The 20,382-nt window shown below is 38.1% G+C and overlaps 1 protein-coding gene across 1 annotated transcript; it reads left to right on the forward strand.

Annotated features, from left to right (window-relative positions):
- The first annotated feature begins 490 nt into the window (after positions 1-490).
- On the forward strand, positions 491-4,378 carry FBXO43 (F-box protein 43). The gene is made up of 4 exons (XM_010146542.1): positions 491-1,974; positions 2,880-2,982; positions 3,853-4,038; positions 4,130-4,378. Exons 1-4 carry the CDS (start codon positions 491-493, stop codon positions 4,376-4,378), a joined length of 2,022 nt encoding a protein of 673 aa, XP_010144844.1.
- Positions 4,379-20,382: the final 16,004 nt, after the last annotated feature.

Genomic DNA, 20,382 nt, shown 5'->3' on the forward strand with positions numbered 1-20,382 from the left:
AAAATGCCTTTTGTCTATATTTATCTATTATCAGACCTTCTGCTAGTTCTTGAGGATGGAACTGTTAGTGTTTGGACGGACCAATAACACGGTGCTAATAAAAATCTTGGTCCTTTTGGAGCGAGGAGGAGTTTTGTCTCTGATTTCAGTACAAATGAGACTCTAGTTGCTGTGTTGCTTGCTTGAAGTCTTTTTGCTTGGATGAGGATGGGCAGATCAATTAGCTAACTGGATGTACATTTTAATTTGCTTCATGGTATACTATGTATTTTAATCACTCATTCCCTACTTGATTGTAACTTATGTTAGTGTTCATGTGTAAGTACTGTTTCTACTAAGACTACTGACAGTACTTCTGTCATGGCTGCTAGCTTGATCACCTTACACAAGGTTTTCTCTAATCTGAGGGTGTTTTGGTGACTGCTTTTATTGTTTGTTTCAGAAATAACACTGGTATCTTCATTTACAAAGCCAAAGTACCAAGCAGAAGATGTCAGACAGTCATTCAGTAATGTTCAATATTCTTAAAAGAAATAGATTGACATCTCCCAGCAGCAGTTTTAAATGCTCCAATTTTAAAGACATGTGTTGCACTTCAGTAATGCTGGACAGCAGCTGCAATGAGTCAGTAAAAGATCCTGATGCAGAACCTAACAGAGTACTGAGTGTAACAAGTTTATCATTGCTGCAAGAGCATCCCAAGCACATTCATCCGAATGGTCTCTTTCCTGTTCCATCATCTGTTGAAAATGAAACTAATCGTGTTTCTGTATTGGAAAGAAGAGAAGCAAATAGAAGTGTAGATTTTTTTGAAACCCCTAAAGTGGGTAGAAAAGGCTCCTTGCTACGCAGGAGGCTGCTTTTGTCTAAGTCTGTTCCAACAGGCACAACTGTAGGATGCTGTGGAAGCCAAACTAGTTCTTCAGGCAACAGGAGGAGAAAAATATTTTCTTGTGTTCTGAGCTCTGAAGAAAAACTCTCAGAAACTGGTTCAGATTCTCCAAAAGATAGAAGTTACGAACTTCTAACAACTACCACTTGGAAAACTGAGGTCTCTAATCCTGACTGCCCAAAACGGAGACTTTCCTATTCACAACAAAGGACTTCTACGCTAGATGAGTCCAAATGTCAGGACCCTCTATTGCTAGAACCAGATTGTTTATCTCCAATTCGGTGTAAGGATGTTATTAGTAACGCTAATGAATTAAATGAAAGTGTCCTTACGAGTCTTAGTGATGGGTTGCTTAGGACTCCCACTTACAGTGTGTTACCTGAGGCCAATGAGAGTAAGCTCCTGACTTCTATCAACAGTCTGGTCGAGAACTTGAACTTTAACTTTGAATTATGTGATGCAAACTCTTCCCCTGCTAAGTTGGCAAGTTACCCAGATCTTTCCACACCTGAGGATAGTGGATATAATTCAATGCATTTGGACAAATCCGGAGACGCATTCTCTGATCATGAGGGATCTTTCCAAGAGTTCTTCCCAAAGCGTAAAGAAAGTTCCATAATTCCAGATAGTAAAAGAAAGACAAGAAAACTTGAGCGAGTTAGAAGGTTATCCACTCTTCGGGAACAGGGCTCACAGTCAGAGACTGAAGATCATCCTGGCAGTCCTTCTAATTCAGCATGCATGCTAATAGAAGAAAGAAACTTTCTAAATGAAGACCATGCATTAGTTTTAGAAGAACAGCCTAGTGGAGACTTAGTTGTAAGTCACGCAGATCTCACAAGAACTCCAGCTCTGATAGTAGTTCGTGAAATTTGCTTGCAAAGGCAAAGATCAGCCCAACATCAAATATCAGAAAATATTGATGGAACAGAAATATTTACCCTGGAACATGTTCTTGCTGGACTTATTGGCAAGAAAATGGGCCTTGAAAAAATAGATATTTTAACAGAGTTAAAATACAGAAATTTAAAACATGTTCTTGCTATAGTTTTAGATGCTTTGACAGTGGAAAGTCTATGCAGGTAAGTACTACTGCTTTTTTTTTTTTTTAGTTTTTTTCCTCCCAGAAAATATGTGTTTCTGCAAATAAATTAGAACAACTTTTGGAATAGTGGGTGTTGTGAAGAGAATTTGTTTGGTTTTGAGGAAATGAAAAATCTTATCACCATTAACCAAGAGGCTGTTTCTGTGTAGTTCAAAAAATGTATTGTATAAGGGTATTAAAAATCAAAACAAGCAAACAAAAAGCCAAACGTGGAAATTAGTACATTTAAAACTGAATCACAATACTTATTTTAAAAATATATGAAACATTTCTTTAAGCCTATCAAGTAATATATTCTCATTGCAAGTTCTCCAATAATACATAGCATTCAAAATACATTTTCAAGAATCTTTTCTTGTGTATTTAATTTTCTCAGTTATTTCCAAGCACAAAGATGCTCGAAGAATTTTGCTTCATGAGTAATGTTCTGGATTAATTTTTGATCAATAGAAACTATCACTTATTTCAAAGAAATCAAGAGTGATGTGTGTTATTAGCTACAAAAGGAATGGGAGAACAGGTGGAAGTATAAGGGTATGGATGTTTTCAGAACACTTAACGTACAAAAATGTGACTTAAAAACAAGCTTGGTAAATGGCTTATGTGGAAGGAAGAAACTTATTTAATTTTGTAACTCAAATATCTGCTGTTACTTACACTGCAGTTGTTCTCCAGACTCTACCTCTACGCAGTGGTGCCTAAGAGTAAGAGATCTGTGTTTCGTAACAATGTGGTGAACTAGTGTATAGCAATAGTTTGCAAAGTGACCGGTGGTATATGAAATCATGCAAAAATCTTTTAAAGGTAGTCATACTACTGCAACTTCTGTACTACTTGGAAAAAAATGTGGAAGTGGATACCGTTTTTGTTTCTTTGTTCCAGTATTTGGAAAGTAAGCAAAAATTGGCGTGAAATCATTGAACAAGATAAAAGTGCAGATAAGAGGAGAAAGTTGTACATAAAACACCTGAAGGAAGCATCTGAAGTAAGGTTCATCTCAGGTAATATTTCTTTCAAGTGGGGAAAAAAGACAGGTCGGAGGACAGAGGAAACTTTTTGTAAATCTACAGAAAGGTAGGTGATAGAGCCAGTTTTAACATGAGTATGTGGAGGATTTTAACAGAAGAATGTAATAGCTTTTATTGCTGTTCAGCTGTCCACAGTCTTTCCGTCATGTGAGACTTACTTTTCTTTTTCCTCCTCCCCTCTTCCTTCCTGAGAATCCTGTAGGAACTCTTCCTCATCTGATTCCGATTTTAGATCTTAACCACTGTCCATACCCTTGTGCCATGCTATTCCTCGTTTTCCCTTTCACTCGTCTGCAGTGTAGTAGGACCCAGCCTTCTAGACCGCTTCCTGATTATTTTTCAGGCTAAGCTTCTTCATGGTGTACTTGTGAACATCAGAAGGATATATAGAAATTTTTAAGGGGTATCTAGAAAAGAAGGCATATTAATAGCACTATAATTTTTTCAGATCCTCCATGTGTGTATACACACGTTTCAGGGTGACCTTGTTTTAATTACGACAACAGTTGTTAGCTATTTACATGTTTGATATTGTGATGTGTCCTAATTCAGAAATATGAGGGTCAGTAGAGAGTGCTGAAAAACATTTGGCTTCTTACCCTGCTCATGGGATATTGTTTTTAATGGTTCCTGTCTCCTGTTGCCTTACTAAATATTTAATGGGTAATATATGCACTATACATAATTCCTAATGTGTTGTTGCAGAGGGAAAACAAAACAAAAAAGCAAAATCAGCTGCAAATCCCAAATGAAATAAAACCTTAAAACCCCCTAATTTGCTTCCTTTTGTAATTTTTTTTTTCCTTTATAATCATAAACTTCAACAGGAACATTTATTGAAAGCTGAAGATGCTGCCACAAGACTTAATGTTCTGAATAGATCTGCTTTAAGGCCTGTTCAAGCTCAAGCCAGAACTCCTGTCGCACAAACACCACCTTCATACACTGAAGTTACACCTAGGAGATGCAGTTCTGTTCCCCATTCAACTAGTAGACAGGAAGAATACATAAAAGTAGGTAGCTAAGAAACTCTGCACTTTCAGTTTTTAGAAAATTTTAATTTATAAGAACTAAGTAGTTCTTCTCACCCTCCTCTTGCTACAGGTTGCTCAAACTCTGTTCACTGATGAAGCTCTAAAACCCTGTCCAAGATGTCAATATCCCGCTAAATATCAGCTGGTAAAGAAACGGGGACTATGTAGCAGAGAGGCATGTGCATTTGAGTTCTGTATTTTATGTCTGCGTGGTTTCCATGGGTCAAAAGAATGTAATAGTTTATCTGCAAAGTGGAAGAACAAAAAAGATGCTCCTCCAGGAAGTGCCCAAAGCAAAAGAAATTTAAAAAGACTCTAAATTTGTAAGGCACGCAAGTCCTTACATTTAGTTTCTATTCCCCTTCTAAATTCCTAATCTTGTTTATATTCCTCCTAAATATGTGTTTTGAAAGCCTCATTCAATGCGTTTTTTGCTGACTTACCTCAATGACTTCTCATGTATATATCCTAATCAATTTAATCTTTGTTTTTGAAAAAAGTGAGCATTTTAAAATGTTTTATGTCTTGTTTTACCTGTTACATAGTAGCACTTGCTAACATAATTTTTAAATAAAGTATCTTAAATGCAGTCTTCAATATCTAGTTTACAGCACCGCGTAGATGTTTAAAAATGTGATTCTTGTCTTAATGACAAATTAAAGAAAACTGTTTTTTAAAAATACTTGTAATGGAATTTATTGTTCAATTTAAATTACAGTAAATGTTTCAAAACCATCTTAAAGTAGGGCACTAGGTACATATGCCAGAAATACTTCCACCTATGTAAATGATGATACTTCAAAAGCAATATAATAGTTGTCTGAATTTCATATCAGAATAAATATTTCGTTGTTCTCTTAGCCTCTGTAATGCAAGTTGGTGGAATGGTAATTTCTAAATGCAGCTAACGCTGTGGGGATATTCTGATATATTGTTTTTCTTGGGGGTTTTGTCTTCAGTTGATACAGCATATATTCACATATTTAAATATCCTTTTGCGTTACCCTTTTTGTTGTGAACTTACCTTTATACTTAGTCTAACTTTATTTTAGCTCTCAGGTACTGGATCATCCTCATACTTTTGCTTGAATTAAAGGGTTAGACTGGTAGCACTTGAACTGGAAGACTGAGAGAGGAGTTTATACACAATCGATTCTACAGGATTCTGGGGCAAGCTAGGGAATACAGAGGGGTGTGTGTGTTTTGATTTACAAAGAATGGCAATTCATTACAGAGAAGGAGAATGCAAGTGGGAAAACTGGTAAATTATTTGATTTGTTTAATATTTTCATTTCCCTAAATGTTTGATGCTTTGTGTTCAAGGTCTACTTAAAAGTTAATTTAGTCCAGATAACTATTGGATTGGTTCTTTTGGGCATGCGTATGAAGTAACTAACTATACATTTTTTGGAAATGTCCGTTTAGCCTTTAACAGAAACTATTAAACATGATGAACAACAACTCTCTAGGCAGGAAGTTATATGACACAAGAATCTGAAAGCGTATAGTTTAACCTTAGAGTAACTTATTTAGGATTAGTTTTGTTTCTTGCCATTGAGCTACCCACTAAATAGGGGATGGTGCTAGCTGTAATGCAGAACAAGTACAGCATGTCATAGCATGTCAGACTACTGGCATCACTGCGTTTTACCTTGCTAAATACCAGTGTGCTTTGTCTCTAATATATTTTAAAAAAGCCAAACCCTAGAATGAAGCTTTAAATGCATCCTTGAAGTTGATGGGAGAGTTATGACAGACAGTGAGAGGATTTAGCTTGCTTTCTGATGTCCAGTGCTGCAGTCCAGTCCAGAAATACATGAGGTACAAGCCTTGTTTTGAAAACTTTAGCAATAGTTCTGAATGTATTTCTGAAACAGCTACACCTTTGGATGGGAAGCAAATGGGATCTCATTTTAAGTATCAGTTGTTAAGTATCCTTTCACTTTGAGGGAAAAAAAATCTGGTAAGACATGTGTAACCTTACCCAAAGAGTTTGCTTTTGCTAAAATCTTTTTTTTTTTTTAACAGGGCTGAATTAATTCTGAGAGACCTGAGGTCAGGTACTAACACTTCTAGCTAGCACAGAGAAGGAGGTTGCAGAAGTGGTCCTTGGGTAGATAGGGCAATGATCAAGATATCCTAAAACATCCTGCTCATGATTATTATTCAGATCAAGGATTTGTCTTACAATTGACAGCAGATTGTTGGAGAGGGAGGTGTGAATTGTCTTTCACTCTGGACGATGGGGATATTGAAATTAAAATTAATGTTCAAGATAATATGGGGTTTATTTTCTTCTGCAAGCCTTATTTTTTGCAATCCTTATTTCCCTTCAGACAGGCATGATCTATAGTGGGAGGAGTGATGTTGCCTGCAAAGGATGCCCAGGCAATGCTTTTAGATTTTTGAGGGTGATGGTCTGAGCCAGAGCTGTGGGTTTGAATTCTAAAAAATAATTCTTAGAAGTAACCTTTTGCTTGCAGCAACATCTGTCAGCAGAACAGTTCTTCATAAATCTTTTTGGTTTTGGACCAGCAACCATAAACCTCAAGTGGTCCATGAGAAGGAAATTGAAATTACTTAAGCCTCTGATCATTCTTTCCTTGGTCACAAGTATGGAACAGCTTAGGCAAAGAAAATGTTACTAATCTTTTGAATTGTTTATTGGATAGAGAATGTTAGTATGTTCTGTCACTAACTAGCTGAAAGGGATAACAAAATTGTGTTTGCTAAATTAAGGAGCTCATCAACATCTGTCAGATTATTTTCCTAGTCCATATATTGGTTATTCATTAGTAGTCTTTAGGCAATTTAGGTGAATTTTAATACAAAAAGCAATTCCTTTCTTTCTGTTTTCATAGGCACACAAGGAGTGTGAAGTGTCAGGTTAGAAAGGGACTCTTGGAGTCTACTGCCAAGCTCTTAAGTCAATGCATCAAGTTCTGCCTTAAAACTGGCTAGAATACTGTCTCATGACTTTTGTTGGAGAGATATTCTGGGTTGCTCTACTATTCACCTAACCAGTTGCCTTTTCTTTCAGCATTGCTATTAAAATAGCTATTCTATACATCTATTCCCCCCCTTAGACCTTTTTTCCCCAATGTTATGATTGTGTAGTATAAATACCCCCTCACTATTTATTTCACTGACAAGAAACTTTGAACTTTGTCTCATGTCTTAGACACAACCTCTCTTTCTTGGATTGTCTTAATGACTCTTCACTGTTTCCATTGGAATCTATTATTTTAAATGATGCAACCAGTATTCCATGTAAAGTCTCCTCAAGACCTTGAATAATATTGGGGCTTTCTTTTCTCTCTACCAGAAATACTTTGACCAATGCATATGAAGACTGGCATTTCTTTTATGTCTTCTGCACACTTGCAGTTTAGTCATTAGGTATAGTACTCCTACATTCTTCTTTCACAAATTTTGAAAAGATCCCAGCTTTTTCCATAAATTCTTTCTGAACCTTAAGTATAACCTTATACTTTGTACTACTAAGTTTCAGGCTTTTTCCTTTCTCTACTTCAGTTTCATGGTGACTTAGTATTTGGTGTGACTATATTAAATTTTTGTAAGCCCAAATTCTTTTTCCGTAGTGAATCTTACAGGGTTTTTGGATGCAAAACATCTAGCAGATTCTGTTTATCGCTTGTCAGATGACCCAACAAAATCTGACTGCTTCTTGGGAATGATGTGTTTAGTTATAGAAAAGCAAAGCTTGCTTTTACTTTCTGACTTCTTGAGTTCTAATTAGTTGAAATTCTCATTACAATAAAGACAAAGCTTTTTTTTTTTTTTTTCTCTCTTAACCCTGCACAGAGGCTTGTCAAAGTTAAAACCTGCCCAAACTTGTCGGAAGTCTAAATGCTAATAAGGCCTTCCTGAGCTGGGTGCTAATGGATGAGTAGTGAAGAAACACTCTTCAGCTGAAAATATGTATGGCATTGTGTTTTGAATGAACTCACAAACATTAGTGTTGAATACTAGAGGTTTCATGTAAAAATAGATTTCTGACTTGGGGACCGGAATTCATGTGTTAAAAACCTGTCTAATGTTTCGATAGATTAGGTGCTACACGGATCGTGGCAATAGCAACATCTTTGGCTTTTAAACACGAATTTTGGTTGTGCTGAGAACATTCTCCCATCTTTGAAAAAAACCTGTACAAAAGAAGCATTCCCACAAAATATTGGAATTTCAGGTTCAATTTTTCCTTTACCTTTTTCGCATTGTGTGCTCTGTGTACAAAACTGTTAGCGGTATGCAGTTATTCTCCAGCCTTGCTGTTGAAAGTGTTTCTGTCAAGAAATTGTTCCAAGACTGTATCTCAAGTGAGCATAGTAAGAGGGAGCAAGTGAAGCAGAAAGAGTAGGTGAAGGGCAAGATATGGGTCCTGTGTTTTGCTCCAAACAGAAATGCTCACCGGTGCACCATTTATGTTCCTGTTCTGGACTTTCTCCTTGGTTTGAATAATTGTCATAGAGTAGTCCCAGGAGAATGTCATACAACACAGAATGGATAACAAGAAAACAAAAAAATTCTTGAAATTCTTTGCTCAATTAACTAAATCAAATGTGAAAACATATTAAGTGTTGAACTGCCTTACCCACTGAAAATCTCAAATGCCTACATTCTGTTGATAAAAAATACTATCACAAGGGGGCAGCAAAGATTTTTCTTACGGAACAGAACTTCAGCCGTTTCTCGTTTTGCTTTAACCCTTACACTCTTAACTCAACATTACAAATGCAAAACTTTTTGAATAGCTTAAAGCAAGGGTGGCCATAATTCCTGCCCCCAGGAGCTGCATACCAAAATCTTCAAGAGGAGAGTGACATCCTGGGAACCAATTCAGATGGTATTACTTCTCCGGGGCCTCCTTCACAGGGTGAAGCTGTGCTGGGCACAGAGCCAGGTCCTACAACAACCAGCAAGATTGGCCTAAACAGTGCCTGCTGGCTCAGTTGTCCCTCAGCCATGGATTATCGGCAGTCTCCATGCCAGCCTGATGTTGGCTATAAATGTGACTCTCTCATGGAAGTGCAGCAGTTGAAGTATTTCAGAAATGATAGTTTCAGGAGCTTTATGCTCTGGACTTTATTTCCCAACTACAGAAAATGCATTTGAAAACAACATCCAATATAGCTTTACAAAGCATGGATAAGCCTACAAGTGCCTCATCAATGTGTCATGATTTAAAATGATCACAAGAAAATATCTCATTGTATGCATTTTATCCATACTTAATTGATGTTTGATGGTTTTAGTGAACGAGAAGGGGAAAACTAACTTTTTAAAACTCAAAATCTGAAAGGGGCTAAGTATTCCCATGTAAGATATTTTAAACAATATCAGAATGTCAGCATTTTTTTAGTTGTAGTCTGTTAAATGAAGACTAGGTGAAAATTTGGGAACTTAATGTGTTCTTCATTCTTCAACTAGGTACTTCTGGAGAATCCAGGAGAGCAGTAGGCAGGAAAGTAGAATACCTATAGAATAAGAAGGCTGGAGTTTTGTATGCTTTTCTGAAGCATTATTGAAATCTTTAAGGAGCACCTTTTTTTTTTTTTTTTTTTCCCAGCTGGGTCAGTCTTCCAGTCTGCTTTATTATACAGCTATATAAGTAGTCACAGCAATATAACTCAAAAAGCTGGGAACTGGTGGTCAGTGGGATGTGTCATCTCAAACAGCACTGCTGCTGTCCACAGACTTGATGCATCAGTAATATCTTGATGGATAGCTGGGATCTGGTGACCGTTGTTGATGTCTGTCTGATTGCAATAGCAAGACTAGAAAGACATGATGCATTTCGTGTTTCTTGTTGGGTATATGCCACCTGCTGCCAGGAGAAGATCTTGTTAAGGGATGGGTTTGGCATTATTGGCATATGTTAATCCTATCTGCTGAAGCTTCTTCAGGTGCCTCTTGTGTTGGCCCCATTGGCTAGAACACCTGTTAAGGTGAGATCAAGAAACTGGCCTGATTTAAAGCAAGCTACAAATAACCTCATTAAAAAAAGTAGTAATGAAATTTCGTTGCACAACCGAAAGTAAGAAGTGGTGGTAAAATTGCAAAGCTTAAATTAGCACAGTCAAAATGTGTTACAAAACATGACTCCAGTTTATCTCCACGACAAATGGAGGCTAGACAGTGACAATGCAATCTTTTGTACAGAGTGCCAAAATTTCTGATACATCCCCTGATAGTGAAATCTCTGGGAAATAACTGTCATAGTTTCTTCTGATTGGTATCTTATGTTTCAGGTGAAAGCTATGCTACGTTAACTCTAGTAGGGCTGCTAGCAATAAACTCTCTCTGCCTTGCTGTAAACTTATGCACCGTGCCAATTTTTTTTTATCTTATATGTGGTTTGGTATCTGTGGGTCTGGTAGTTCTTTCCTGACTTTCACGTTGTTTTCACAGAATGAATTTATTTCTAATGCACTTCTTCACGCTGCCAAAATCTTGCTGAATAGTTTTTTCAATGCTCCCTTCCAAAGTTAGAAAAGATAGTATGATATACTCTTAAAGTTCTAGCAGTTATCTGTTAAGACATTAATACAAACTTCAATTTGCAGGTGTAACGTAGGTAGCTGGCATGTACAAGGTACCAAGAATAGCAATTAGTTATGTACATTTGTAAGTGGTTCTTCCAAATTCCGATTCACTTTCCAGGTATGCCTCTGTATTCCCTTTATCTTTTCCAAGTCCCATACTAAGAAAAGGGAGATCAAACTTTAAACAAAGACTTTAAACTTGATAAAACATCTATCTGTTGTCCTGGTAGAATAAGGTTATTATAGGAATCCTTGGGCCATTGGTGATATGGATAAGTCAAGGAATATTCTTCAGTGGCTATCCTAATAGAGACTTCTGTGGAGGTCAAGCTCTGTGGATTTGCCTTCCTTTTGACAGTGTCCTCCACTAGTAAAAGGTTTCTAATGCTGATAGACCAAAACTGTGTTGCATCTCTTCCTTTACTCTTTACCCCTTCCTATTATACTTCTAAGCATTTTCCTTTTTTCTCTTTACCTAGACTGTCTTCAGGATTTTTTTTTTCTTCTTTCAGAATTCTTTTGAGTGTCCATATTCCCAATAACTGTTTCCTCAGGTGTCTGCCTTAACTTCTTCTGACAGCCACAGAATTGCATTAAACTGTGCTGTAAACTAGAACTATCAGATGTAACACACGGAGGCCGTACTACCACAACAGGCAGCTTCTGCCATTTTGCCAACAGAATAATTTAAGGCACTTAAGGGCCAGCTATCTGAGTATCAATTTGTGCTTTCCTCTCAGAATCTGACTCCCATTTTGGCAGTCCTGCAGTCAATATTTAAATAGGTTTCCTAGCACCTGTTTCGAGTTTGGGATTGCTGCTTTCAGATGCAAAAGCTAAAATGTATGTGGCAATCATCCAAAGAAGAAAGAGTAGTTACACTTAACTAAAGTTGGATTTCTGCACAGATATTTATGTATTAAAGATATCACGTGATGAAATGATACCTATATCTGAGATGGGGGGGTTCTTTTGAAAATTGGTGGGAATTAGTTCCTAGCTGCCATTGGAGTTCCCTCTGGATGCCTATCTGCATTTTTTTTAAATAGTATTTGCTACTTTTTGAATGAATAATTAATTATGGGGATGTTAATGACTTCACTGTGGCCACTGCTAGGATTCAAACACAGATTAGCACCTAAAAAGAAAAGTGCGCATTTGGATTTAATAAAGCAACCTAATTTATGTCTTTTTCTTTACTTGAGCAAGTCACAGGGAGGAGACTGGTTCACCCACCAAGCTGGCATCGTTTATATGCTTGTTTCTTCGTGTGCAAAGTTGTCTCAGCAGTTTTGATCTGATTTGCCTGGCTGATACTTTGAAATGCTTTCCCTGGTAAATATTTGCAAGCATAAACTTCTGAGAAGTGTGGAGGAAAGTGACAATGACAGATTAAAGTCTTGGCTGAAAGTTCACCTCTCCAAATGGCTCTTCAGTAATGGGCAGAGGAGGAAGATGCCTGCAGGCATGGAGAAGACCAACTTATGTTTTCCTTCCATTTGTCTTATTGTGCAGGTCTCTTACTGTGCTGGCCTTCTACTAGGTTAGCATTTTCTCAAAATGCTGCTGATTTGAAAAACTACTTCTATTTTTTTACTTTGTCTTGTCTAGAATTTTGCTGCTATCACCTGTTTATAGAACTTATTCCCCATCCTGTCTAGGCATTCACCTTTTCTACAAGATCAGATGCTTTTTGGCTTTCTCTATATGTATGAAACATTCTGTAGGTCTGATGTTCTGCTAAGATAAGTAATCATAAAAATGAAAATAAGAGCAAGGAAAGAGAAAAATGTGGAAAAGGAGGAGAATGAGCTTAATCTTTCTATCTCGGCTTCATCAGCTGGTGAACATCTAACTGGCAATATGAAATCAGGACTGAAATGCACACACACACAATATTTGACTTAAATGCGTGTTGCTAACTAAGATAATGAGAAAGTGATAATGGCTGATAGTAGCTTCTCTGTGAGAGTACAGTGTGTGTTTCTTGGTGAGCATAATCCAAAATATAGTCTTTGAAGCACACTACAGAGAGAACAAAGACCTAAGAGTTTTATACCAAAATGTACCACATGACGGGAGGAGAGAAAAAGGACTTTTGTTTTTTTATTGACTTGTTTCCAAACTTCAATTCTATTTAAGCTGACTTGTGGCTTCCATTTCTAATTTTAAAAAAGATGCATTTGTCATGCTTTTGTTGCTGTTTTATCTTCCAAAATTATGAGCAACTAAGGAAGTTTAGGAGAATGTTACACACCAAAGGTGATGTCTAAACCTACATCAGAAATAAAAAGGGACAGGGGGAAAAGGAGTGGAATGAACATTAGCTTTGACATTTGAAATGTTATGACATAGTTATATTATCTTATCAAACAGAATTTGCATCTAGAGAACTTATGGGTAGTTAATGCTACATCAGGGCACTGATCATGCTATTTACATTGTACATAGCTTGCCTAAGTTTGAATCTTTCTATTTTATTCTTTGCCTCTGTTGAATATGCTTTTCATATGTATCAAAATTTTGGCTGAAATATGTATTGTATCTTGGCTATGATAGTATTCATCTTATCTCTTAGGTTGTTGGAAACTGTTCTTCCCTTAGTTGGTGTTTTTTCCCCACTTCCAAAACACCAAACCAAACCCCACACAAAACAATCCTCCCTAAAAAGCTAATCACACAGCTAGCAACATTCCACCAAGATAATCAGTAGAGGCATTATTCTGGCATTTAGTAATTAGAGCAGGGAGTGTGGTATTTGGGCAGGCATCCCCAGGAGTAGGAATGCACGCGGGGAGCAGAGGGTGCAAAATACCATGTGTTTCTAGGACATGAAGCCATTTCCCCTGCTTCTATGATGTTTGATTTCCTGTTCGTCCGTTTTTGACAGTCATCAATTTCTGAACTTGTAGGAAGTACAGGTACTAAGTTGTGATGTGCACAACTGAGGATGTGCATTTGTTCTGTTTTTGCTTGATCATGGATTTCACCAAAGTCATGCCTGAATTAAAATAAAACTTCTTTTCACAGCAGAAGAGCATGACTGGAGATACTGTACTGTTCTGTGAAAGGGGGCACAAATGGTAGAATTTACTGGGAATAGGAAGCTCTTGGTTCAAGTGGGGCACTTCCTGAGTACAGCTGAAGGGTTAGGCTTCTCAAGGGACACCTTCATGTAACCTGCATTTGTGACATCTTGTACAACTGATCCCACTGGGATTTATGCCAAGCTACTGGAATGGTGCTGTTCTGCAAATAAGCAGCAGTAGAACCTTTAAGGAAAACTTCATGCCAAAAACCTGAATTTATGCAATTCTAGGATCAGATACTTGCTAGGTAGGATGTTTTTCAGAGCCCAGTTATGGAACACCTAAAGTCCACTGAAATCCTCACGCAGGAGCCTGAATTCCTTCGTTGTACACAGCTTCTGCTGATTATGTCAGAAATGTGACTTTTTCTTATATTATGTTCTTTTTCTTATATTCTCCCTCATGCCAAAGAAGTAACTAAGATTCTGGGAGTAGACTCTGTTCTTTGTCTCTTATTATCTTTCCTCTTCCCACCTAGGCTATTTATAAACCTCTCCCTAACTGGGGGAAAATGTTGCTGCAGCCCTTGGCAATAGGAGGAAGCAGGGAATGCTGTTTAATTTCACTTCTTGCTGCAAGTATCCTCAAACTCCTAGTTCACAGGCATCTCTTCTGGGACCATATAATCAGTGTGCCTGATATCCGAGTCATCTTCAGGGAGACTTGCATCAGCAGTAGAAGTGTTTGCTGGCCGCTCAGTCATCCCGCGCATTGTTTGCAGTGCCATAGCAACCACGCCTTGCTGTGAGCCGCAGAGCCAGCCTGCCCTGGTGCAGACCAGCAGCCTCCAGCCAGGCCCAGGAACTCTGCAGCTGCTTCTTCTGGTCTGCAGTCAAGGATTTCACCTTTGCAAAAGGGGTCGTAAACTTGCAGGTGTGGGTGCTGGCCCTCCCGGATGTAGATCCGGGATGCAGTCGAAGAGGCTTACCACTGGTACGTAGTGCTTTCCACGCAGGTTGATGGACTGACTGTGTGTCAGACAGGGGCTCTGACCCCAGGGTGATTGTCTCGGGTACAGAGGTGGTGACACAAAAGACAGGCATTCTGAACTTGCAGGTTTAAGCTTGCCCAGCAAAATTCATCAGTCTGAAGAGAGAACTTTACTCCCTTCAAATGGCATCACAAAAGTTGGAATATTTTCCTAGAATGAGTGAGATTTGGTTATCTGGGAACACCCACAATTACAATTCTTTTGAAATTTAGTATATGATTTGTAGTATTTGCTGTTCAAGGCTCCCACAATCTCATGCAAATCTGTATTTTCATTAAACCAGCAACTGTCTAGTAATCAATTATGCAAAGGAAAGCTGACAAGAGGTTAACTGATACATATGAGAAATAATCTAGTTAAATAATACTTGAATTATATTTAAATCATTCTTGTGACAGTCAACCTTTTATGCATGGGTCAACATTACTGCATATTCTTCGAGTTTATTTTATTTCCTTGGGATAAGTTATTTTATTTCAGAATATCCAGGAAGGTTGTCATGCCTCACTACTTTTTGTTTCTCTTCCGTAATCATAGTTGAACAAGCTTGATTGTATTGCTTGGATAACGTCTGGAATTTCATCTTTGTGTTTCAGAGCCTCCATGTATAACAGAAGAAGTGTTTGTAAGTATGCTGTATAAGGCTTGATTATTCGTTTTATAGAGCAAAAAAAAAAAAACATTTGGGGAAACTGTTGTCCGGTTTCTAATTTCTTTCCTCTTAGTATGGAGTTCTGAGTAATTTCTTACAATTTTCTCAGACAAAAAAATACTTAGTTTGAAGATAATTAGAAAAAGAAAAAAGTAGCAGGAAACTATGGAGAACAAGATTGGAAATGGAAAGGAAAGTGAAATGGGATGTTGGAAGGAAGGAAACAATTAGCTGGAAGGTCTCAATATGACAGGGTTAACAGTCTTACTTTACTTCTTCTGCCCTTTGCTCACTGTAGGATTTCCCTGATGTTTGTCTTCTCGTTTGAAAGGTATATATGTTTGTATGCTACCTCATATGAAACGACACCTTAAACCTTGCACCTTAGGTAATGTTTGGCTCTTACACATTTTGGATGCTGCCTGTTTATTTTAAAGTAGAAATGTATTGCTGTTCCTCTTGGGAGCCTCTAGATAGTATTTTATTTATACTATTTATTATCATGAACAGAATCAATATGAATTCAGGTAGAGATAAACAATATATATAGCAGATATTTAGCATGTTTATAGATGTACATGAGAGCATCTCTCCACTGCCTATTTATATTGCGTTAAGCCTTGATTCTGAAGGTGACTTAATGAGACTAGCCATGTCTGACTGACTCCAGGTGAACTTCACACACAGACATGAAGCTCTCAGTGTTCTATGTAAGATGAGGGTTTTATACTGACTTTAATTTTTGACATGTAAAGATGTCATTTATTATGTATTTTTCAAGAGTGGAGAGGTATTGTTTAAATAGGTGCTGCAACATGAAAGGCAAACCTTGAAAGACGATGCCACTTTTACCTGCATTCTGCTTCTCCTTTGGTGTCTAATAACACTTCTGTGTTTCTGAACTTTTTCATGATGGCAGTAATAGAGAAAGCTATCAGATACTATAGATAGAAAGTCATTAGGTTTGTTTCCACAAAATATATAAGAAATGGTTGTATACCATTGCCAAAATGATTTTTAAATTCCTTTCTATGTTAAAAAAGTGATAGAAATCAGGCCCAATGTATCCCTATTTGTACATAAATTGCACAAAGGTAAAACTGCAGTTTTGGACCAATTTTTAGTGCACTTTGACCTCCAGGTGCAAGTGTAATGCAGCTTTTTCTAGTCATAATTTGGACATGCAGCAGGAAAGAAATGAAACAAAATGCTTCCTGAGAAAAAAAATCTAAGCTATACTATTGTATTTGCAGCTCCATAAGCCATAATATGCAAATACGAAAGTGCAGCAATGCTTTCAAATGAAAATAAGACTGACCACACAAACCCCTCCAACACCCAGAGGAAAGTATATTGAATATAGATGTAGTAAGATCAGTAAGTAGCAAAGTTTGCATTAATAAGATCATAAACATTTTATTGATTAATCAACCACTGTGTTTACATTTCTTGCTGTTATATGGGGCTAAAGAGAATTATAGCCTTGGCAAATTACAAACACATGTTACCTGCATATTCTTAAAGAGCTTATACCTCAGCCAGTAATAAAAGACATGTTTTGAATAAGTAAGTCCTTTGAAACAATCAAACACTTTCATGGGCTACTATCATATTTAGCCATTTTCAGATTCATCCTTATCGGTGTCAAATTTAGCTGTGCATTGCCCAAAGCAAGCATGAGGAAGACTGCAACTTGTTTTTAATGAATCAGGTCTGGTTCTGCCTTGTGCAGCACACAGGGGCCTTCCTGAGTTCACATTAAAGTACATTGGCTCAAGATTTCTTCCTTACCTGAGTACAAGCTGTCTCTGTTTAGGTCAGACACTGTGGGGTTTGGATCAAGATTCTGCCCTCCTATGAGTGATACCCTGTATGCTGTGCGTAACTTCTCTTTAATGCTGTTCCTCACTAGCACATGTCAACGCTAGGAACAGAAAAGGTGTTTGTGTCACAAGACCTCTGTTGATATTGGCAAATACATTTGATATAGCTTTGTTCTCCTTGCATTGCAAGGCAGAAATAATAGAATATTCAAGAAACTAAAGCTATTTTCAGGAGTCTTCATTATACCAAAGACACATTTCTGAAGACCAATAACATTCTACTTTCACCTTCTGTGAATTGAAATGGGGGTGGGGGTGGTATGAAGTACAGCAGAATTAAGGGCGGGTTCCGTACTTACTGATCTGTCAAGAGCCAAAAAAAAAAAAAAAAAAAAAAAAGGATTCCTATTCTACATTTTTTTAGTCTTGTTAGCGGGATTTAAAACGCAGGGGTCAGGAGGGGTACACAACCACCTGCAGATGCAGTCTTCACTTCTGATGAGGTCAACAGGAAGCCTCCCAGTTCTGTCAGATTCAAAGTATGGCATACACCGCTTGCTTGGTGAGCCAAATTATGGATCAGTAAACTCCCTTTTGTTCCCCAAACATGCACCAAAACATCCCCAAGCAGCAGGGTGGGAGCAGAAGGCAGCTCTGGTGAACTTTTATACTCCCCTCCTTTCCAGATGCGAGAGAGAAAGGTATAATGTGGGGAATTTCTGGACTGTTAGCTTATGCACATTTTTTCAAAAGTGAACATGCAGATTTCCAGCATTTAGAAGCTGTTGGGTTTATGAAGGCTTTATGTGTAAATTTCTTGGCAAAAGATTTACCTTCACGTGTGGTTTTTAAATTGCTAAGGACCCCAGCAGTGTGCAATGGCCAGACCATAACAATGATTGTTGTGGGAAATAACATTTTACAAAAGTTTTCATGTCATATCTCATGGAAAAATCACCGTTTGAGGCAGGGATGCATTCAAACCTTGTTAGTGCAGATTAGTACAAGCCTTGCTTTTTGGTTTTGTCTCTCTGTAGGAAGAATACTTAGCCACAGACGATATGCTCGTGGACTACTTCAATGAATTTTTGAGTCTTCCAGTAAGTACCTTAAAGAAAATCCTTGCAAAATGCAAGAAACTCCTTACTAAGAAGAATAGTAAGGTAATCCAGCTTCGAACATTTCACATTTTGCCACTGGGTAGTTAAATGGCTTTTACAATATGTCTGTATTTTAAGGGTGGCAACTCTTATTGCTTAATGTTATTATCAGTGTCAGGAAAAATAACACAGTATCTGGACTTCTGGGACAGATTCTCTTTTGCAAATTTACATTTAGACCACAGTGCACCAAAATGATATGAATAGGTAATGAAAAAGACACATAAATACTTATATTAAAAGTATAACGAGTCCACATTTATTCCCGTTTCACAACATGCTGACATAACATATTTGTCCTTTTATATTATTCTGACAGTGCACTCAGTGATGTAATAAACAATTTAGCTCAGGAACAACTCTATTTCTCTTCATGGCTATGAAGGTCTCAAAGTTGGCACTCCCCTCCTTTCTCTCCCATCTGCAGCTAGAAGGATGCAGCCTTACCCTGTGATCTCTTATGAGAGTCTCACGTACCGTCCTGCTCCCTCAACGTGGCAACCTCATCCAACTTCATCTTAGTAGTCTTGGTGCTGACTTATCCCCATTCTCTCCATCCTCACACCCACACTCCCCTGCAAGGTGGCACAGACCTTTCCATGAGTATCACTCATGGCTCCTGTGGGGTCTCCCAGCCGATCAACCACAGAGCTGCCCCACAGCCTGTCCCCTTCCTGAAGCACTGCAAGTCCAACAGGCTGCACTATGGGAACACACTCCCATGTATGCAACTTGCTTGACAGGAACCACCACCAGTATTAAGAAGGGGCAGAATATTTCTTGATTCTCCTTGAACATAAGACTATGGTACAGCCACTACTGGAATAAATTCAGTTATGGTTCAGGCTTACCAAACTGAAGTAGACGTGGATGTGCTCTCTAAGCCACATCACAGATTTGTATAGAAGTCCACAGAATGGAAAAAAAAAAGAATGGGCTCCCCATGCCAATTTTTTATAATAAAATAGAATTTGGAGGTATTAACTCTATATCAGAGTGCAAGGCTTGTGTCCAGCAGCGATACTGACTTATCTCAGGAGCTCAGCCTTTACATGCTTTCACCTCACTGCAAGATTCCTAAGAATAGTTTTTACAAAGCTAGGGAGACACAGCTGGAAGAAAATGTGTGCTGAGGGGGCTGAGGTTTTCTCTTTCTTCCTCCCCTGCCTCGCCCCTCATGTTTTAGGATATCTGCCTAAATCCAAGCCTAACTACACAGCTTTTAAATCCAGCCCTCCTTCCATGTGCCAGACTCTTCTTAGCATAGGAATACCATCCTCCATGTCTCTGCTGCTTATTTGGAAAATATGCTTCATGTTTTCCTCAAATTGCAGAGGTTGGAGCAGGTAAGAAGTTCAGCCTGGATAGTCTCTGGCTCTCCTTGGACATGCACAGATTTCAGGACATCTATTAGAGGCCAAAATTCTCCTTGGCCTCAGAGGGGTCCTCAGCCCACAGTCCTGGCGCAGCTCAGCACCTCTGAACGACAGCCATTGTCCAGCTGCTCCTGACAGCTCTGGAAGCCCACAGAAAAGAGTTCACAGATACTCCTGAGTAAACACTGCATTACGCTGGTAACCTTGATGGGTTTCTACAGTGACATGTGGTCTCTCTTCTATATATTTACATACCTTCATAAAAGCAGATGCTCTATTAGCTATTTTTATCTGTAATGTTCTTATAATTGGTTTTATTTTCTCTTTGATCTTTTCCGGAGGATTTACCCCCTTCAGGATTAAGTTACAGTAATGCCTTGAATTTTGTGGTTTGAATACCTTATATTCCCAATTTCCCTCTCCTTCTCAGAAGGCTTCTCCTAAAACACCATATTGAAATTTCCACTGCTTTATTCTTGTTGTGCTTATACGCTGTTGCCTGGGAACACTATTACCCAGGTGTGCTAGTAGTTAGGCAACAAGTGAAACTGAAAATATTGTGTGACTTGATACGAGAAATCAGGGGTAGCATATGCTTATTTTAAGAGACTGCCTCTGCGTTGATTTATAAGGCACCACTAGTGTATGGAAAATTGTATCACTGGGGAC

Source organism: Eurypyga helias, unplaced genomic scaffold (assembly GCF_000690775.1).
Source record: "Eurypyga helias isolate BGI_N326 unplaced genomic scaffold, ASM69077v1 scaffold39562, whole genome shotgun sequence".
NCBI classification, from domain to species: Eukaryota; Metazoa; Chordata; class Aves; order Eurypygiformes; family Eurypygidae; genus Eurypyga; species Eurypyga helias.

Coding starts and splice junctions, on each gene's coding strand:
- FBXO43 (XM_010146542.1), top strand. CDS start 491: ATGTCAGACAGTCATTCAGTAATGTTCAATATTCTTAAAAGAAATAGA. Junction 2,983..3,852: donor ACCTGAAGGAAGCATCTGAA/GTAAGGTTCATC, acceptor AAACTTCAACAG/GAACATTTATTGAAAGCTGA. Junction 4,039..4,129: donor GACAGGAAGAATACATAAAA/GTAGGTAGCTAA, acceptor CTCTTGCTACAG/GTTGCTCAAACTCTGTTCAC.